This window comes from Macaca mulatta, chromosome 13 (assembly GCF_049350105.2).
Source record: "Macaca mulatta isolate MMU2019108-1 chromosome 13, T2T-MMU8v2.0, whole genome shotgun sequence".
Lineage (NCBI taxonomy): Eukaryota > Metazoa > Chordata > Mammalia > Primates > Cercopithecidae > Macaca > Macaca mulatta.
The window spans coordinates 4,946,298-4,967,821 of NC_133418.1; the positions used below are offsets into that span (position 1 = coordinate 4,946,298).

The following is a 21,524-nucleotide window of genomic DNA, read 5'->3' on the forward strand; positions in this document are numbered from 1 at the left end:
CCTGCCTCAGCCTCCCGAGTAGCTGGGACTACAGGCGCCCGCCGCCTCGCCCGGCTAGTTTTTTGTATTTTTTAGTAGAGACGGGGTTTCACTGTGTTAGCCAGGATGGTCTCGATCTCCTGACCTCGTGATCCGCCGGTCTCGGCCTCCCAAAGTGCTGGGATTACAGGCTTGAGCCACCGCGCCCGGCCCTAAGCACAACTCTTGAGTGTCATTCTTTTAAAAAAAAAATTTTTTTTTTCACTGCCCAAGCTGGCCTCGAATTCCTGGGCTCAAGTGATCCTCCAGCCTCCCAAGCACAGGCACATGCCACACCACCTGGCCCAAGTATCATTCTTGCCACATAATAAAGGGGAGCATGTTTCCACTGGTGGAATGTCTTACTAAAACATCAGAGGCTCATAAAAGAATTATATAGTTAATAAAGTTTTAAGAAAATTATTAACTACAGGCAACATTTTTTCATGGCCTTCCAAGAATCAAGGTGGTTCCGAGTATCTGATCCACTGCTTAATCAAGCTCTCCTATATAATTAAAGGTTGCTAGGTGGCTTTGACTAAAATTATGAAGAGGGACGGAAATGTCTTATGGAGACACAGTATGAATGCTAGAGCAAGACTGCTTCACAAAAATGTAAACGATCAAGTTATTTTGTCCCAAAGTTTAGGAATCCCTGAAGGGTCTGAACTTATAAATGCTAACATGACAAGACCCAATTAACATACAGGAGCACAAAGTCACTCAGTATCATACATGTGGAGAAAAGGAAAGCCTCTCATGACACATCTCTTTAGCCTGCTGTGCCAAATCTTGTTTGGATGGGATGGCTGGCTAAACCTTCACATCTTAAGAGACTTAACAGAGGAAAGAAGGACAAAAAGAGATTATTCCCAAAATAGTAAAATCAGCAGACTAGAAAAAGGATCAAGAAAAGAGAGACCATGTCTTTCTTTCTCCAAAACGAAAATCATTTCAATATCTGAAAAACGCTGGACTGAAAGCTATAGAAACTGAAGGCATACAACCATGAAAACAAAGTAAGTGCAACAATGGTTCATCTTGGGGTCCTGCCCCCAGCATGGAGTTTGGTATAAAGCTCCAAAATTACTTAAATGAAGCCATCGCTACAATTAGGAATTTCAGTAAGACAACAGTCTCACTTCACATAATCCTCCTCCTCCTCAAATTCCAAGTTATTGTCAAAGGTAGGGTCTACTGATATGGGACACACCTAGAAATAAAAGACATAGGAGTCAGGCGCAGTGGCTTATGCCTGTAATCCCAGCACTTCGGGAGGCCAAGGCAGGCGGATCACTTGAGATCAGGAGTTGGAGATCAGCCTGGCCAACATGGTGAAACCCTGTCTCTTCTAAAAATACACACACACAAAATTAGCTGGGTGTGGTGGGGCACGCCTGTAGTCCCAGCTACTTGGGAGGCAGAGGCAGGAGAACTGCTTGAAACCAGGAGGTGGGTGCTACAGTGGACCGAGATCATGCCACTGCACTCCAGCCTAGGCAACAGAGCAAGACTCCATCCTCCACCAAAAAAAGACATAGGGCCAGGCGCCTGGCTCAGCCCTTTGTAAGGCCAAGGTGTGAGGATTACCTGAGGTCAGGAGTTCAAGACCAGCCTGGCCAACATGGTGAAACCCTGTCTCTACTAAAAATACAAAAATTAAACAGGCGTGGTGGTGCCCCCGCTGTAGACCCAGCTACTGGGGAGGCTGAGACACGAGAATAGCTGGAACCAGGGAGGCGGAGATTGCAGTGAGGCGAGATCACACCACTGCACTCCAGCCTGGGTGACAGAATAAGATTATATCTCAAGAAAAAAAGAAAGAGTCCAGGCGCAGTGTCTCATGCCTGTAATCCTAACTCTGGGAGGCCGAGGCAGGCAGATCACGAGGTCAGGAGTTGGAGACCAGCCTGGCCAACACGGTGAAACCCCATCTCTATTAAAGATACAAAAAATTAGCCGGGTGTGGTGGCAGGCACCTATAATCCCAGCTATTCGGGAGTCTGAGGCAGGAGAATCGCTTGAACCTGGGAGGTGGAGGTTGCAGTGAGCCGAGATCACACCAATGCACTGCAGCCTGGGTGACAGAGCAAGACTCTGTCTGGGAATGGGGCGGGAGGGGAGCGGAGGGGAGGGCAGGGCAGGGCAGGACATCAATTAGCTCACTGCAGTTCTGGGGCAACTAGTTAATGGTAAAATAATGAAGACCACCTCAAAAAATTGAGGTCTAATTTTACGCAGCTCTGAAGATCTAACAAGGGGTTTAAGGGTTTACCAGTAAGATATCCCGAAGTGACAATGGCTAAAAAAAAAAAAAGTTTCTTTAAGATAAAAGGACTTTATGTTGATCATTTATCTAGTAAATAACACACTGAAGTTTAACGTATCTGGAATGCCCTGAAAGACAGAAAAGAGAAAATGGCCAATTTTCTTTATGCAACTTTAATGGCACTTATTTACTCAAATTTCTGGAGCAATGAACTGTAACTTTTAAAAAACTATGAGGAGGTTAATGGAACATTTTCCCCTAGCCTTTCATTTCTTAACATCCTTCCTCTCTTTGTTCCTGTAACTTTTTTTTTTTAACTGTTCCAAAGCAATCAAAAATATGACTACTGTATTTTTCCATTAGATTTGCCCTGGAATCACAGAATGCCAGCTAGCACCAAAAACAGCAATCCCAAGATTTTTTTGTTGATTGTTTAATTTAAAACAACTGGGTACTAGAGCAAGTATTAAAAGATCTGATTCCTACATCTGACCATAGCAGTCAGTCAAAATCACTTCTCAAATTTTCTAGCTGTTGCTTGATTAATAAGACGCTATTTGGTAAGATGTTCTTAAGCACAAAAGACGAGAAGGCAAAGTTATGCTTTGTCATTCTGAATAGGACTCAAATAACATAAGGAAAACACATGCCACTTTAAGGCACACGTTCAAAAAGACACCCTGCACATTCCACCCGCTTACCCAAAACAGCAATGTCAGAATTAGTTTGTGCCAGGACAAGTTGGTACAGAATCAGCACAGATAAGCCAAAGGCTGTGATTTAGGGGCCACGTGACAATCATGCTCTTCTTCCATTAACAATGAAGAAATGCACTTGAGACACACTCCAACTGTGCTCCATCATGGAAGCTACCCAAAAATCATCTCACTAGAACAAACGAAATCCAAGATGTTCTAAGCTAGCTATGACAACCGCAGCAGTGCTTACTTTAAAGCAAATAGAATACTTAAACACAAAGCAAATAAATTAACCTGTACCCAGAATATTTTAACAAAATATAAACATGACAAGCTACCAAAACAAAGACCTAAGGAACCACTGTGCAATCAAGATGTACTTGTTGAATAGCATATTTGCCTTCCTATCACATTAACAAATATTTTAAAAAGAAAAAAATCCTCAAGATGAACAATATGATCAAATTTTAATTATATGAAAAACCAAATTCAAGCATGAACTGAACAATGAAATGTTAAATGAGGGCCTTTACTACAATGACCCTAAGGAGGGTCAAAGTGCAGCTTGAAAGTGTTCTGGAGTTCATCTGAACTCCTGAAATTCCAAAGCTGGTTAACTCAGAGCAGTCCCTCTTTAGCAGCTGGATTAGAACCAAGAGTATTTCAATTGCCTCCAGGTTTCAGGGACAGTCTGACCAGAGGAAAATAGAATGAATACTTCTGGCTCAGTCATGAACTGGTCTGATCTCTCTGCCATGGTAAGTAGCGACTAACTCAAATGCTTACTATGTTCATTTCCTATCTTTTTTCCCCACTAACTCTGTTCAGCACTGCTAAACAGAGGCTCCAGGATCTATTAACACCATCCGTAAAAATGCATAAAATAAGCCAAACAGTGTCATCTACTACGTAAGCCCCAACACTATTCAATCCCACCCCCAGACTCTCCTTTCCTCTCTTTCATACCCAGTAGCCTTTTTCTGGTCTTTCTCCTCTCTTACTCCAGCAATTCCAATTGGAGATTTTCCTCTCAAGCTTAACTGTGGAACACAGATATTTCACCATCAAAAATGAAAATTCCAAGTTAATGATAATTTTTCACCTTAAAATTTTTATTCCCATTCTTTTATTTCTCACACCCAAGAGACTTTGATTATAACCAAAAGCCAAGTAGCAAAAGAATACTAATAGAAACTAGGCAAAATACATATCACGCTTTGATAGCTTAACTGTTTTTGCGAATAAGGTTGTTTACGGTTATGATTTTAAGTTGCATTTATAAAAGTTATCTTTCCTGCTAGGAAAAGTATTCCCAGTTCTTAAGATAGACTTCCATTTACCCACAATTCATAGTGTGGCACAAATAGCTGCCTGGCATCTGGGTGTTACACCTCCCACACAGGCCATGGTATAAACTTTATTGCGGTTATTTCCATTTTTAACCTAACAAAAAATGTGGAATAACAGGTTGTTTCCCTGTGGAGGAAATATCAAGAATAAACAGGCGGGTGTGGAATCTGCGGAGGGAGGGGATTGTCTCTGGTTCCCGAAATCACAGCTTGAGTTTAGAGGCAAAGTGCTTTCTGTGCAGGGAGGGCACAGTTTAAGAATATCGGTTGCAAAGAAAATACAGACACAAGGTAAACCAAGAGCCAAAGCAAAGTTTCCCCATGACATTACCTGGAAAGTCTCAGAACTACAGATTAACAAATGTAATCAATGGCACTGGGCTTTTCAGTTCTGATGACGACAGCGTGACTTCAGAGTCTAATGGGACACTATTCCCAAAGTTCTGGTTAACGTCGCAAAAACTCTGACCTAATTCTTACAGGTTCAAACGTCTGGGCTGCTGGTTTGTGTAACCTGGACAAAATCCCTTCCAGGCTCTCATTCTGCCACGAGTCACGAATGACAGAGGGCTCTCCTGGCATTTCTCACAGGCCTGAGTCCCATCTGGATCGAAGTCATTTTGCAAACAGCAGCCCACCACCCTCTGGCCAAATTTAAAATGTTTTGAATTTGCACCTTTTTGCGTGTGTTAAAGATTACGTGAACAAGGGCCTCCATGCCTTCGGTATCTAATTTATTTCTACAACGTTGTTTCTTTACTGCCTTGCTCGCCCCACTCGGTCTCCCTCCTACACACCAGCCCCCACTTTCAGTTCTATTTTATAACCCGACAAATCAAATTGACACATAGAGGCAAACAACGACGCGGTTCGCTCAAGCAGGTTCCACCGACTGCACCGCCAATTAAAACCTCACGGGGTAAACAGGGGCCCCCGACCACAGGGCAGGCCCCGGGGTTCACAAGTCCCCCCATCCCGCGGCCCAGAACCAGCTCGCCGCAGCGCCCACCTCTGCAGCTCCTCCTCCTGGATCCTCTCCTCGTCCCACACGAACACGCCGGCGAACGCCGCCATCAAGGCAGAGGCATGGCCAGGACGGCCGTGCAGCCGGCGCCAGAGGCGGCCGAGAAGGACGCGGCGCGAGCGCTCGGAGTAGAGGCGGCCGTAGAGCTGCGCGATCTGCTGCGCGCGCCGCACGCGCAGGCCCGTGACGAAGCGGCACTGATTGGCCAGAAGCGCCAGCAGGCCCCCGCCCCGCGCCCCCGCCAGCCAGGCGGCCAGCAGCCTCCGCGGGAACATGCCGCCTCCCGCGGGGCCCGCCACGAGTCCCGGGGCCCGAGGAACCAGCCCGGGCGGGCGCAGACGGTGGTCCGCAGCGTCCCCCTAACTGGCCGGCCACGAACCCGTCTCACGGTCCAGCGGCCAGGAGCCGCCGCTCATCTCTCTCTGCAGCCACCGCTGAGGAAGCGTCCCCTCTGAGGGGAGAGTCGGTCATGGCAGCAGACGCCGGGATGGCTCCGCGACCGCTACGCCAGGCCCTCCTGGGCTCGGGCCGCAGACCAGTCGGCCCTCTGGCTCCTCGGCGACCTCCGGCGGGCGCCGGAGGCCGGGATGCGGGGCGCGCGGCAGAGAGGAGACGGACAGCTCAGGCCGGGCAGCAAGCAGACTCCCGCGCGTTCCGCGACTGCCACACGCGCCGCCCGCGCGCACCCTACCCTGTCTCCGCCGCCTGGGCCCTGATTGGGCGCGACCTGGACTCTCGGGTGCTTATTGGCGTCGCCAAGTGCTCGTCACTGCCCTCTCCCGCCCTTGCATGCAACGCGCGGAGTCCGCCTGCTAGCAAGGTAGGTGGCCCGGCAGCCAGAGCCGTCAAGGGCGCCTTGGAGAGTGACCCTCGGACCCCGCCGCCATCTTCCGGTCGTCCCAGTCCCGCCCCGCAGAGAAACCCGGCCGGGTTCCTGTTAGAATCCTGTCAGGTGTTCACTTGTGTTAAGAGGCGGGGGCGCCCGCCCCATTCTCTTAGTAGAGTGCGGGGTGGGGCGGGGCTCCGAGTGTCTCTGCAGGGGCTGGGGGCTCCCGGTGGTTACCGCCATTTCAGAATTACAGCTCAGACGGTGAAGGAGGTCTGACCTAACCAACTCCGTCTTGCTTCTCTCCTTGTTCATTCCTGAGCTTCTGTGAACTAATTTTGGGAGGAACTTAGTTTATAGTTTAAAATAAAAACAAAGAGGATAACAGTGCTTTCCCAAAACAAATCTCCTTCTTGTCTGGAAACTGGACTGCCGTTGTAGGACTAGTAAATTAGCCATAAGACTAGAAATTTCGGTTTAGGAGACATGCAGCTGGAGGCCACAAGATTATGATCCTCCTTAAACTGCTCTTAACATCAGTGCTTGAGGTATTTTGCTGAACCCGCACTTGATGGATCCTGGCACCACCCAGGTGGATAAACTGACTTATCTGACCTTGTGGCCCCTACCCAGGGACCAACTCAGTGCAAGAGAACAGCTTCAATTCCCTATGATTTCATCTCCGACCCAACCAGTCAACACTCTGGACTTACTGGCCTTCCCCCACCCACCAAATTATCCTTAAAAACTCTGATCCCCGAATGCTCAGGGAGACTGATTTGAGTAATGTTGAAACTCCAGTCTCATAGTGGCTTTGCGTGAATTACTCTTTATTGCAGTTCCCCTGTCTTGATAAATCGGCTCTGTCTAGGCAGTGGGCAAAATGAACACATTGTATGGTTACAAAGTTGGGGGTTCATCTGGGATAGCCCTTGTGGCTACCTGTCCATGATTCGATAGCTCCCCCTCTGGTGACAGATCCAGAGGCCAGCCTAAGCGGCCACATAGTTCTCTTGGACTAGGGGCTGACTCTGGCACTGTCTCTGCCGGTGGGGCGCTGCTAGCCCAATGTGCATGAACTTAATTGCAATGGAGAAATAGTCTTGGGGAGACATCCCATAACTGTAGCCCTATCACAGGATGTCTGTAGCTCAATGGTGGGCGATGTAGCCAGGTCATGGAGTGTCTGTAGTTATAGCCCCATCATGGGGTCTCAGGTTGGTGAGTATCCTAGATGCTGCCAATGCCTCCTTCCTTTTCCAGACTGATTCTGTAGCCGCATGGTGGGGTGTCTGTAGCTCCACCATGGGGTGTCTGTCTCAGTTTGGCTCCTGGGGCATCTCAGTTGGCTCTCCCTAACTAAGTAGGAAGAGTCTTGGTTCAGGAGACTTCTCAATCAGGAAGATTTCAGGGAGATTTATCAGATGGAGAATAGGAGGATAATTTGGAAGGGATACTCTTGGAGTTCTTGGTTAGGGATCTTAATTTGGAAGGCCTTGTATGACTCATCTTTCTGTGTGTGTGTGTACATATGGAGGGGATCTCTGAAGGAATTGCTGATGGAAATCCAGCAGGCCTAACTTGGAGAACACACCTTATTTATCTGGTCACATTCAGTGAGACCTGAAAGAAGTTTAACAGGCCTGATTCAAGGTGACTGCTCAGAGACCACCCATTGAATTCATGATCCGAGGTCACCCCTCCGCACTCTGAGTAGATCAAAGATGGCAGGGACCAACAGGAAAATTTGAGCCTTGCCAAGTCAATGTTGGGTGCTGAACGAGGTGACTCGTGTTTGTTATGTGTATTTTGCTTCTATTGGGATGGAAAATGTGAATTTGGCTCCCCATGCAGCCTATTGGGCAGCATCTTGCAAAATTGAGAATCTTTAGTGTATGGTTCCATAAAACAGAAAAGGGTGATCTTCTTTTATAAAGTGGCTTGACCCCCACAACTGTGGCACAGTGAGCAGGATCATCTGTTCTGGAAGCTGCAGAGAAAGGGAACCTGGAAACCTAGTATGCTGACAGAAAGAGTAAGAAATTCTTACCACCCAAGTTTCTGCTGTGTGTGTGTGTGTATAAATGGTAAATATCACTGTTTGTCTTCTCTGCTAGGGTTTAATAGAAAAAAGGTATTTGTGAGACTGTTTTTAGGCTGTAGCACATTTGGTGCACTTTGTGCTAGGAATTTATCTTTCTGCAATGGAGAGAAGGGTACCACAGGATAGAATGTGGGTTTAGGACTTCCATAAGCCCACTTTTCAAGCCAGCCCTGCAGGCTGGTCAGTTCCAAACTTCGCTGCAGGTCCCTGAAACCAATACCAGATGAAATTTCTCTGTCTTGTTTTGTGTCCTTAAGAGCTTAACCTCGTGTCCATGTGGGGATACATTCTCTTGGTCTCCACCATTCAGAGAACAGGAAATTTAGGGTTCATGTCATAGCCTTAAAAATTAACTTGAGCAGCCGGGTGCGGTGGCTCAAGCCTGTAATCCCAGCACTTTGGGAGGCCGAGACGGGCGGATCACGAGATCAGAAGATCGAGACCTTCCTGGCTAACATGGTGAAACCCCGTCTCTACTAAAAAAATACAAAAAAACTAGCCGGGCGAGGTGGCAGGCGCCTGTAGTCCCAGCTACTGGGGAGGCTGAGGCAGGAGAATGGCGTGAACCCGGGAGGCGGAGCTTGCAGTGAGCGGAGATCCTGCCACTGCACTCCAGCCTGGGTGACAGAGCGAGACTCCGTCTCAAAAAAAAAAAAAAAAAAATTAACTTGAGCAGTTAAAAGCCTTTGCAAGTTTGAAATTGGCTGCTGTAGACTGCTCCTGGTAAAAGCAGTAGAAACTGCTCAGTGCTGTGTAGCTCAGTTAACTAAGGCTTTATCTTTTGACATTATTGACCTGTGTTCAATTCTTGGCTTCGGGAATGATGCCTTTCTGATTTGTTACTTGTGTAACTTTGCCATTTATTGAGATTTTACCCGCCATGGCTGGTTTCTGATTTCCTGTCTTGACTGTCTTGAATTTTCCTTTCTCTGAACTACCCTTAGAGAAATTCTAAATCTTGTAAAACAAAACACTGCTCGCCATCTCTTTGAAGCACCTTATGCATCCATGGTTAAATTATAACCTTAGTTAAAACTTACAAATTTCATGTGGAAAGTTACCTGTGGTAGAATTCAAAAGCCAGAAATATTGGCTGTCCTGGCTACAGTCTGGTAATAAGAGATTTTAAAAGATTTTTTTCTTTTTTCTGAAATGGAGTCTTGCTCGGTCGCCAGGCAGGAGTGCAGTGGCACAATATTGTGTCCGAAATTGGTGGGTTCTTGCTCTCACTGATTTAAAGAATGAAGCCACGGACCCTCATGGTGAGTGTTACAGTTCTTAAAGATGGTGTGTCCAGAGTTTGTTCCTTCAGATGTTCAGATGTGTCTGGAGCTTCTTCCTTCTGGTGGGTTCATGGTCTTGCTGTCAGGAGTGAAGCTGCAGACCTCTGTGGTGAGTGTTACAGCTCTTAAAGGTAGCATGTCTGGAGTTGTTCGTTCTTCCCGATGGGTTCGTGGTCTCACCGGCTTCAGGAATGAGGCTGCAGACCTTCACAGTGAGTGTTAACAGCTCATAAAGGCAGCGTGGACCCAAAGAGTGAGCAGCAGCAAGCTTTATTTCAAAGAGCAAAAATATAAAGCTTCCACACTGTGGAAGGGCACCCAAGGGGGTTGCTGCTGGCTGGCTCTGGCAGCCTGCTTTTATTTCCTTATCTGGCCCCACCCACATCCTGCTGATTGGTCCATTTTACAGAGAGCTGATTGGTCCATTTTGGCAGAGTGCTGATTGGTGCGTTTACAATCCTTGAGCTAAACACAGAGTCACAGAGTGCTAGTTAGCTAGATGCAGAGTTAGCTAGCTACAGAGTACCAATTGATGTATTTACAAACCTTGAGCTAGATACAGAGTGCTGATTGGTGTATTTACAAACCCTGAGCTAGACACAGAGTGCTGATTGGTGCATTTACAATCCTTGAGCTAAACACAGAGTCACAGAGTGCTAGTCCTCCAGTTCTCCACTAGGTTAGCTAGATACAGAGTACCAACTGGTGTATTCACAAACTTTGAGCTAGACACAGAGTCCTGATTGGTGCATTTACAATCCTTGAGCTAGACAGAGTCACAGAGTGCTAGTCCTCCAAGTCTCCACTAGGTTAGCTAGATACAGAGTACAAATTGATGTATTCACAAACCCTGAGCTAGACACAGAGTGCTGATTGGTATATTTACAAACCCTGAGTTAGACACAGAGTGCTGATTGGTACATATACAATCCTCCTGCTAGATATAAAAGTTCTCCAAGTCCCCATCCAGTTCAGGAGACCAGCTGGCTTCACCCAGTGGATCCTACACCAGGGCTGCAGGCTGAGCTGCCCGCCAGCCCCGAGCCACGCCTGCACTCCTCAGCCCTTGGGCTGTGGATGGGACCGGGCGCCAGGGAGCAGGGGGCGGTGCCCACTGGGGAGGCTCAGGCCGCGCTGGAGCCCACCGCAGTCGGGGAGCTCAGACATGGCCGGCTGTAGGTCCTGAGCCCTGCCCCGCGGGGAGGCAGCTAGGGCCCTGCGAGAATTTGAGTGCAGCACTGGCCAGCAGGCACTGCTGAGGGACCGGGCGCAACCTCCGCAGCTGCTGGCCCAGGTGCTAAGCCCCTCACTGGCCTGGGCCCGTGGCACCAGCTGGCGGCTCCGTGTGGGGGGCCTGCTGAGCCTGAGCCCGCTGGAACTCACACTGGCCCGCCAGCGCAGCCCCGGTTTGGCGCCTCTCCCTCCACAACTCCCGGCAAGCAGAGGGAGGCGGCCCCTGCCTCAGCCAGCCCAGAGAGGGGCTCCCACGGTTCCGTGGCAGGCTAAAGGGCTCCTCAAGCGCCACCAGAGTGGACGCTGAGGCCGAGGAGGCGCTGAGAGTGAGGGCTGTTAGCACATTGTCACCTCTCAATATCGGCTCACTGCAACCTCTGCCTCCCAAATTCAAGCGATTCTCCTGCCTCAGCCTCCCAAGTAGCTGGGACTACAGGCATGTGCCACCACCACACCCAGCTAATTTTTATATTTTTAGTTGAGACAGGGTTTCACCATGTTGGCCAGGATGGTCTGGATCTGACCTCGTGATCTGCCCGCCTGAGCCTCCCAAAATGCTGGGATTACAGGTGTGACCCACCGTGCCCAGCCTTAAATAATTTTTTCTTATTAAAAAGAGCTCTATAGTTAAAATCAGCTTAATTTATATCTATCTATCACCCCAACCTATACATATATTTAAAAGGTCTTTATGTTTTTTCTCTTCTTGGATCTTACTTTTTTGAAGAAAAAGGGTTTTCTTCTTCTCTGTCAACTCAATTGTTTTTCTCCGTTTTATGTTTTTGCCACTCTTGATGTCAGCATGAGAGAACCTAAGATAAATTCTAACAGCCTGGGAATTCTGGGAAAAAGCAGAGGAGGCACCACAAACCCCATTCTGAGAAAAACCTCTGTTTTTTTCATGGAACGCCAGAATTGAAAAAAAAAAAAAATAGATTCCTCTCAAAATCTAAGACTCTGTTCTGTTGTGACTTGTGTTATCCGATGGCTTTTACTTTTGGCGGTATCAAAAATTACTTTGCATTATGGGAGAGCTTTTAGCCTTGCTGTGTAATAACTAGGTAGGAAATATACTTTAAGGGATGGCTAATGGCAGTTATGGAGGGATACTGGCTCTTTGAATGCTTGGCTCAGAGAAGCATGCTCTTGGCCGCCTGGAAGATATGGAAGCATCCCCACCCCACCCCGCACTGAGAGATGAGAATCCCATAGAGGATGGGCTGGTTACAAAATGGGCTGATTGGCTTTGGGTTGCCTTGCAGTGAAATGCCTGGTAGGAGCATTGCATGATCTTCTCGCACAGTATTTCCCTCCTTTCGGGGGATCCAGGAACCAGAATAAAATGGCACCCTTAATTTTGGGGATTTGTTTGCCTTCCAGTGTGGGGAAAAGGAAGAGAGATCAGCCTGTTACTGTGTCTATATAGAAAGAAGTAGACATAAGAGACTCCATTTTGTTCTGTATTTGAGATGCTGTTAGTCTGTGACCCTACCCCCAACCTTGTCCTTGCAAGAGACATGTGCTGTGGTAACTCAAGGTTTAATGGATTTTGGGCGTGTAGGGTGTGACTTTGTTCCTAGATAAGCTAGGTATTGTCTAAGGTTTCTCCCCATGTGATAGACTGAAACTATGCTGCCAAAAGGTTTATGGAGATGTTTGCATATGCATCTCAAGGCACAGCTTTGTCCTTTGAACTTATTCATGTCACAGAGGTTTTTGTTCATATGTCTTACTGCCGATTTCCTCTTTTTTCTTTGATCCTATTGTCCTGCCACTCCCCTGTCTTTAAGATGGTAAAGATAATTATCAATAAATACTAAGGGAACTCAGAGACCGGGGCCGGCGTGGGTCCTCTGTAAGCTGAGCGCCGGTCCCCTGGGCCCTGCTTTTCTTTCTCTATACTTTGTCTCTGTGTCTTATTTCTTTTCTCAAGTCTCTCGTTCCACCTTACGAGAAACACCCACAGGTGTGGAGGGGCAGGCCACCCCTTCATTCCAGCTGTGCCTGCTTATTAGGCCCTAGAAAGTGCAAGCGTTCCTAGCCCTGTTCCTCCCAGGGCTCCATCCTGAAGCCAGTAATCCAGTTAAAAAACTAGCAAATGAAAAATCTTAACTACTGGATCTTCTGTCTGTCTGTGTACTGATACGTGTTGGGTGTGTAATATTTATGTATAAAAGAGCTCTGATCATTTGGCTTAGAAAAATTGGGGCTTAAATCATATTTTATCAGAAAAATAGAAACTTTAATGCCTTTTGTTCACAAGACTTTAGTAACCTTTTGGAAACAAAGATTTAAAATTATTGGTAAAAGAAAAATGTCTTAAATTTAGGCTGGGTGCAGTGGCTCACGCCTGTAATCCTAGCACTTTGGGAGGCCCAGGCGGGCGGATCATGACGTCAGGAGATTGAGACCATCCTGGCTAACACCGTGAAACTCCATCTCTACTAAAAATACATAAATTAGGCCGGGCGTGGTGGCTCATGCCTGTAATCCCAGCACTTTGGGCGACCGAGGCCGGCGGATCACGAGGTCAGGAGATCGAGACCATCCTGGCTAACACGGGGAAACCCCGTCTCTACTAAAAATAAAAAAAATTAATCCCAGCACTTTGGGAGGCCGAGACGGGCAGATCACGAGGTCAGGAGTTCGAGACCATCGTGGCTAACACGGTGAAAACCCGTCTCTACTAAAAAATACAAAAAACTAGCCGGGCGAGGTGGTGGGCGCCTGTAGTCCCGGCTACTCGGGAGGCTGAGGCAGGAGAATGGCGTAAAAACCCGGGAGGCGGAGCTTGCAGTGAGCTGAGATCCGGCCACTGCACTCCACCCTGGGCGACATAGCGAGACTCTGTCTCAAAAAAAAAAAAAAAAAAAAACAAAAACAAAAAATTAGCTGGGCGTGGTGGCGGGCGCCTGTGGTCCCAGCTGCTCCCAAGGCTGAGACAGGAGAATGGCGTGAACCCGGGAGGCGGAGGTTGCCTGAGCCGAGATCACGCCACTGCACTGCAGCCTGGGCGACAGAGCAAGACTCCATCTCGGGGGGAAAAAAAAAACAAAAACAGAAAATTAGACAGGCCTGGTGGCGGGCGCCTGTAGTCCCAGCTACTGTGAGGCTGAGGCAGGAGAATGGCATGAACCCGGGAGGCAGAGATTGCAGTGAGCTGAGATTGTGCCACTGCATTCCAGCCTGGGCAACTTGAGCAAGACTCCATCTCAATAAAAAAAACTATTGATCCCCAAATGCTCAGGGAGACTGATTTGAGTAATGATGAAACTCTGGTCTCCCGCACAGTGGGCTCTGCGTGAATTACTCTTTCTCTATTGCAATTCTCTTGTCTTGATAAATCAGCTCTGTCTATGCAGCAGGCAAGGTGAACCCACTGGATGGTTACACCAGGATGGGGTAGGGGGCAGTGAAGATACCATTGGTGAATGGGGACTGTTAGGCCTTCGACGCCTGCCATCAGAACCTTCCTCAGCCTCCCCTCCTGGCTGTCCCGGAAGCACCCCAAACACTCTTCTCTGCTAACTCCTCAGTCCAAGAATGGACCCGTGTCACAACCTGAGAGCCCAGGACAGTCCAGAGGGAGTCCCATGGGCAGGTGGCCCATCGCGATCTGCAAATATGTCAATCTTTTGGTAAAAGGGCAACAGAAGAGAGTTTGTTGGGGCAGATGCCCTAGGTCAAGTAGTAACTGTCCCTTTCCTTTTGACCCAAAGGTGACAGTGTCGGAAGGTAAACAGGTTTACTCACCCATAAGCAACCTGGCTAAAATTTTACACTAGATTTCAAAGTGTATTAAATTACTATTCTGTATTCAACCTCATTAAAACAAAACTGCTAAGTTGTTTCCTTACCTTTTTAAATCTTATACTTAAGCACCTTATTGACAGAAAAAAAAAATTATAAACTGTCTTGGTATGAAATGGACTGCTGGTTCCAAGGCATTTAGGAATTTTACTGTAGCTAAAGAGTTATGCGATTTTAGACCTTCTTAATAAAAGTAACTGTTTCTCCAAAGAGAGATTATGCTTTCCTGGGAACCGAAATTTAGGTCTCTCCTATCCAGCCTGTCCGATTTTAGTTTGGATGAATGAGGTTTTATTTCATCTGGAAGGCAATGAAAAAGAAATGTGTATGTAACAGAAAGCAGTATTTGACACCGTGTTGAGCCAGGCTTTTTTTTTTTTTTTTTTTTAAATACAGAATCTCACTCTGTTGCCCAGGCTGGATCTTGGCTCCCTGCAACGTCTGCTTCCCAGGTTCAAGCAATTCCCATACCTCAGCCTCCTAAGTAGCTGGGATTACAAGCATATGCCACCATGCCCAGCAAATTTTTTGTATTTTAGTAGAGATGGAGTTTTACCATGTTGCCCAGGCTGGTCTCGAACTCCTGACCTCAGGCAATCCACCTACCTCAGCCTCCCAAAGTGCTGGGATTGCAGACATGAGCCACTATGCCCTCTCTCTAAAAACATGTTTAGAAGGAGCCAGTGAGGCCTGCGCAAGCCCCAGCCCATTGGTGGTTTGGGGTTGCTATCTGCCTCATAAAGTAGAGTGGAGGGTTTGTCTTCTCCTCTATTAAGCCTCCTATATAGTTGGCCTTGGCATCTGCCAGGAATAGAAGGGCAGGACTTGAGGCCTCCTGGGTCTGGGTTTTCAGTTGAGGTCGAGAGTGAATACAGTGATTGTAACCAGAAAACCCGGAGTGGGGTGTAGTTGCCTCTGGAACTCATCACTGTTAACTCAGCCTGGACTTTGTGACAGTTAGAGAAGTGGTTTTCTTAATAATAATAATTTTTTAAAAGGAGCACTTTGGCCGGGTGCAGTGGCTCACGCCTGTAACCCCAGCACTTTGGGAGGCTGATGCAGGCAAATCACCTGAGGTCAGGAGTTCAAGACCAGCCTGGCCAACACGGTGAAACCCCATCTCTACTAAAAATACAAAAATTAGCCAGCTGTGATGGTGCATGCCTGTAATCCCAGCTATTCGGGAGGCTGAGGCAGGAGAATTGCATGAACTTGGGAGGCAGAGGTTATAATGAGCCAAGATGGTGCCATTGCGCTCCAGCCTGGGCTACACAGGGAGACTCTGTCTCCAAAACAAACAAACAAACAAAAAAAAACAAAAAAGTACTTTGTGGGTTTGATTTTATATGTATACATAAATTTTCTACTAATAGCCTATAAACCAAATGAATCCTCAGAAACTCCAGCTGAGCCTCTCTAATGCAGCCATTTTCTCCATCTCTACTGCCTCTTTCCCATCAGTACATAAACACAATTGAGTTCATCTTCAAAAAAGGCTTTGGGGATAAAAGTCTTTAAAAAGAGGCTTTAACTCTTCCCCTTTCTAGATACCACTTCTCTTTTCACAGCTAATACTTTTTTTTTTTCTTTTGAGACGGAGTCTCGCTCTGTCACCCAGGCTGGAGTGCAGTGGCCGGATCTCAGCTCACTGCAAGCTCCGCCTCCCGGATTTACGCCATTCTCCTGCCTCAGCCTCCCGAGTAGCTGGGACTACAGGCGCCCGCCACCTCGCTCGGCTAGTTTTTTTGTATTTTTTAGTAGAGACGGGGTTTCACCGTGTTCGCCAGGATGGTCTGGATCTCCGGACCTCATGGTCCGCCCATCTCGGCCTCCCAAAATGCTGGGATTACAGGCTTGAGCCACAGCGCCCGGCCCACCTTGTCAATTTCTACCCCAAAAAAATGCCTGATGGGATTTTGATTGGGACTGCATTAAATCTTTAAATTAATTTGGGGAGAACTGATGTCTTAGCAATATGGCGTCTTCCCAACTCATAAGCATAGCATACTCTTATTTATTTATTCTTCTATTTAACTTTCTCAGCCTTTTTTTTTTTTTTTTTTTTTTTTTTAGCTTTAGTGTACAGGTCTTCCATGATTTTGTTTAATTTATCCATAAGTGTTTTTCTGATTTTTGGTCCCGTTGCAAGTGGTGTTTTAAATTTTTCAGTTTCCAATTCTTCAGTGCTACTATATAGAAATAAAATAGTTGTTGTTTTTTTTGTTTTGTTTTGTTTTGTTTTTGAGACAGAGTTTTGCTCTTGTTGCCCAGGCTGGAGTGGGCTCACCGCAACCTCTGCCTCCTGGGTTCAAGCAGTTTTCCTCAGCATCCCGAGTAGCTGGAATCACAGGCATGTGCCACCACATCCGGCTAGTTTTGTATTTTTTAGTAGAAACAAGGTTTCTCCATGTTGGTCAGGCTGGTCTCGAACTCCTGACCTCAGGTGATCCGCCCGCCTTGGCCTCTCAAAGTGCTGGGATTATAGACGTGAGCCACTGCACCCGGCTTAAATATAATAGTTTTTATGTTGATTTTGTATTCCACAGTCTTTCTTTTTTTTATTTTATTTATTATTATTATTATTTTTTTTTTGAGACAGGGTCACACTCTATCGCCCAGACCGGAGTACAATGGCACGATCTTAGCTCACTGCAAACTCCGCCTCCCAGGCTCAAGTGGTTCTCCTGCCTTAGCCTCCTGAGTAGCTGGCATTACAGGCACGTGCCACCATGCCCAGTTAATTTTTGTATTTTTAGTAGAGACAGGATTTCACCATGTTGTCCAGGCTGGTCTCAAACTCCTGACCTCAAATGATCCACCTGCCTCGGCCTCCCAATGTGCTGGGATTACAGGCGTGAGCCACCACGCCGGGCTGTCCCACAATCTTTCTATTAGTTCTAATAGCTTATTTTGATAAATTCCTTAGGTTTTTTATATACACAGTTATGTTTTCTGCCAATAAAGACAGTTTTGCTTCCTCCTTTCCAGTCTGTATGTATGAGTCCATTTTCTGTTGCTTATAACAATACCTGAAGTTGGGTGATTTATAAAGAAAAAGAAGGTGATGGTGACACTAACAGCTTAGACTTCACCACTATGCAGTATATTCATGTGACTTAGCTGCACTTGTACCCCTTACATTTATACACACTTTTAAAGGGAAAAAAAGAAAAAAGATTTGTTTCTTATAGTTATGGAGGCTCAGAAGTCCAAGGTTGAGGGTGTATATCTGGTGAGAGCCTTCTTGCTGATGGAGACTACCGAGTCCTGAGGTGGCCACAGGGTGTCCCATGGCGAGGGAGCTGAACATACTAATGTGCTATGCTCAGGTCTCTCTTCCTCTTGTAAAGCCGCCTATTTCACTCTGATCATAACCCATTACTTCATTAACCCTTTAATATATTGATCTATGAATTAATCTATTCATGGGGATAGAACCCACTTGATCCAACCACCCCCAAAGGCCCCACCTCTCAACACTGCCACATTTGAGATCAAGTTTCAACATGGGTTTTCAAGAGGGCATTCAAGCCATAGCACTGTACTTGTTTCTTTTTCTTGCTTTATTTCACTGACTGGAACCTTCCGTACAATGTTGGATAGAAGTGGTGAGAGCAAACACCCTTCACTTGTCCCCAGTTTTCACGACAAAGCATTCAAACTTTACCCTTTTCCAGCCGTGTTCCTCTAATGTAGAGCCACAGCTCTGACCGTCTCCTTCTACCCTTTTCCAGTCATGTTCCGCTAATGTAGAACTACAGCTCTGACCGTCTCCTTCTACCCTTTTCCAGCCATGTTCCTCTAATGTAGAACTACAGCTCTGACCGTCTCCTTCTACTCTTTTCCAGCCTTGTTCCTCTAATGTAGAACTACAGCTCTGACCGTCTCCTTCTACCCTTTTTCAGCCTTGTTCCTCTAATATAGAGCTACAGCTCTGACCGTCTCCTTCTACGCTTTTCCAGCCTTGTTCCTCTAATGTAGAACTACAGCTCTGACCGTCTCCTTCTACGCTTTTCCAGCCTTGTTCCTCTAATGTAGAGCTACAGCTCTGACCGTCTCCTTCTACCCTTTTCCAGCCTTGTTCCTTTAATGTAGAACTACAGCTCTGACCGTCTCCTTCTACGCTTTTCCAGCCTTGTTCCTCTAATGTAGAACTACAGCTCTGACCATCTCCTTCTAGGTAAAATGAGCAACTGGATGCACCACTCAAAGTTTTGCCCACTCGGAAGATTTCCTTTGATCACTGTTCTCAGGACCACCTTGAGTGGGGTTATAGCAGTATGTGATGCAGAAACATCTGTAACAAGGAACCAGACTTGAATTTCTTTTTTTTTTTTTTTTTTCTGAGGCAGGGTCTCACTGTCGCCCAGGCTGGAGTGCAGTGGAATAATCACCACTCACTTCAGCCTCAACCTCCCAGGCCCCAGTGGTCCTCCCACTTCAGCCTCCCAGATAGCTGGGATCACAGGTGCATTCCACTGCACCTGGCTATTATTATTATTATTATTATTATTATTATTATAGTTTTGTATAGATGGGGTCTTACGATGTTGCTCAGTCTATTTTCAAACTAGTGGCTCAAGCAATCCTCCCGGCTCGGCCTCCCAAAGTGCTGGGATTACAGATGTAAGCCACTGTGCCCAGTCAGACTTGAAATTTTTTTTTTTAATTTTTTCCTCCTTGGTCAAGTGGTGATAGAGGATTCCCTGTGAGGCCATAGATGTGGGCGACAGAGAACAGGCAATGTAGCAGGAGTAGTTACTCAGAGAACTTGCTTCAGCATTTAGGACCTGTCAGACCCAATCTCATTTATACCATTTCCATTTCATAATGAGTCCATCATTAAGTAGATGGAGTGCAACTTTCTGGCTCCATGAGTCATATAATACCCAATTTAATTTATCATTAATAAATAATGATATTTAGGCTCAGCTCAGGACACTTGATAATTTGGTGGCCCACAGCCAAGGGCTTTAGTGTCCACTAAGGCAAGTGACATGCTCGAAGCTGTATCTCAAAAGGAGAGTAGTTACCTGCAGAAGACAGTATTGTGTTTCTTCTGATTTCATCTCGAGGCCTCTTTCTGGATAGTGGCTAGCCCTGTCTAGATTCCCTGTCCTGACTCCAGGGCCCCAGGAGAGGTGGCCATGGATGTTTGCAGTGCACCACTGTCACGATACTTCATCATCTGGCAGATGGCCTGATTCTTAAGTGTCTGACCCATGACCAGGTGTCCGCCTCACAGGAAACTTGTTGATCCTGGCAGACACCTGTGTGGCTCTTGTCTGACTTGTGTCCAGTTTATTCCTACCAAGATAGCCACTCTGCAGGAGAACCTCACTGGAAGGAGAGTTGGGTTCAGGTGTGATGGTCAGGTGAGTTGCAGAGGAGGCAACACAGCAAAACACATGAAGTAACAGAGGCAGTGTATTGCTTACAGATCTTTTACAGTGAAGAGGGCAGTTACTGCCTCTCAGGGCCAGTGGGGAGAGGAGAGCCGGCCAGGACACACGGGCTTAGCTGGGGAGCGGGAAGTGAGAGAGAAAGCAAGGGGCCTGAGGGCTGATGTCTGTATTGGGTCCAGGCCATTACCCAAGCAGGTTTCCTGAGAGGAGGTTTTTGTTTTGTTCTGTTCTGTGGCGGCGGGGGGCGGGGGTTGATTTTGGTTTTGTTTCTTTTTTTTTTGAGACGGATTCTCACCCTGCCACCTAGGCTGGAATGCAGTGGTGCCATCTTGGCTCACTGCAACCTCCACCTTGCGGATTCAAGAGATTCTCATGCCTCAGCCTCCCGAGTAGCTGGGATTACAGGTGCCTGCCACCACACCTGGCTAATTTCTGTATTTTTAGTAGAGATGGGGTTTTGCCATGTTCCCCAGGCTGGTCTCAAACTCCTAACCTCAGGTGATCCTCCTGCCTCAGCCTCCCAAAGTGCTGGGATTCTAGGCATGAGCTGCGGGTTTTTGGTTTTTTGAAACAGGATCTCATTCTGTTGCCCAGGCTGGAGTGCACTGGCACTATCACAGCTCACTGCACCCTCTACCTCTCAGGCTCAAGCAATCCTCCCACCTCAGCCTCCTAAATATCTGGGATCACAGGAGTGTGCCACCATGCCTAGCTAATTTTTTTTTTTTTTTTTTTTTTTTTTTGAGACGGAGTCTTGCTCTGTCACGCAGGCTGGAGTGCAGTGGTGCGATCTTGGCTCACTGCAAGCTCCGCCTCCTGGGTTCACGCCATTCTCCTGCCTCAGCCTCCCGAGTAGCTGGGACTACAGGCACCCACCACCTCGCCCGGCTAATTTTTTTGTATTTTTACTAGAGGCGGGGTTTCACCGTGTTAGCCAGGATGGTCTTGATCTCCTGACCTCGTGATCTGCCCGCCTCAGCCTCTCAAAGTGCTGGGATTATAGGCTTGAGCCACCGCGCCCGGCAACCTAGCTAATTTTTAAATTATTTTTGGTAGAGACAGGGTCTCGCTATGTTGCCCAGGCTGTCTCGAACTCCTTGCCTCAAGCAGTCCTCCCATCTTAGCCACTCACACTGTTGGGATTACAGGCGTGAGCCACTGAGTCCACTAGGAGTTCTAATTGGTAAGTTTAGAGCAAGCAGGCACAAGTACCATGGGGCCATGCTGTGACTCAGAGGTGGTCACTGCAGCATGTCCATGTGGGGCGAGGGGGTTGGTGGAGCAAGTCACGTAGGTAGTATCTAGGTGTCCACAGGGAAATGGTCATCAGGAGGTGGTTGTACAAGGCAGGTGTCTAGATTGATCACATTGAGGAACCAGGAGGAGGTGGAGAACTGGAAACTGTGTCAAGGGTGACTGAGTCCTGCTTTTTATATGAGAAAGGCTAACGTATATATTTTTTTTTTTTTTTTTTTTTTTTTTTTTTTTGAGACGGAGTCTCGCTC

General features: G+C 47.1%; 2 protein-coding genes across 5 annotated transcripts in view; one reads left to right on the forward strand and one right to left on the reverse strand.

Annotated features, from left to right (window-relative positions):
- STARD7 (StAR related lipid transfer domain containing 7) overlaps positions 1–6,258 on the reverse strand; it is a 22,739-nt gene extending 16,481 nt beyond the window's left edge. For 2 of the 4 annotated variants that reach the window (XM_077958427.1, XM_077958429.1), the window contains exon 1: positions 5,344–6,020. Coding sequence is in view for 1 of the 4 variants with exons in the window: in NM_001260912.1 (NP_001247841.1) it covers positions 5,344–5,633 (290 nt within the window). In the remaining 3 variants the exon portion in view is untranslated. 4 annotated transcript variants of the gene reach the window in all.
- Positions 5,051–21,524, forward strand: part of LOC114671862 (uncharacterized) — a 26,686-nt gene continuing 10,212 nt past the window's right edge. Inside the window, exons 1-3 of the mRNA XM_077960227.1 lie at positions 5,051–5,059; positions 5,262–5,541; positions 5,580–6,178. Coding sequence (XP_077816353.1) covers positions 5,051–5,059; positions 5,262–5,541; positions 5,580–6,178 — 888 coding nt within the window. The remainder of the gene's footprint in view (positions 5,060–5,261; positions 5,542–5,579; positions 6,179–21,524) is intronic.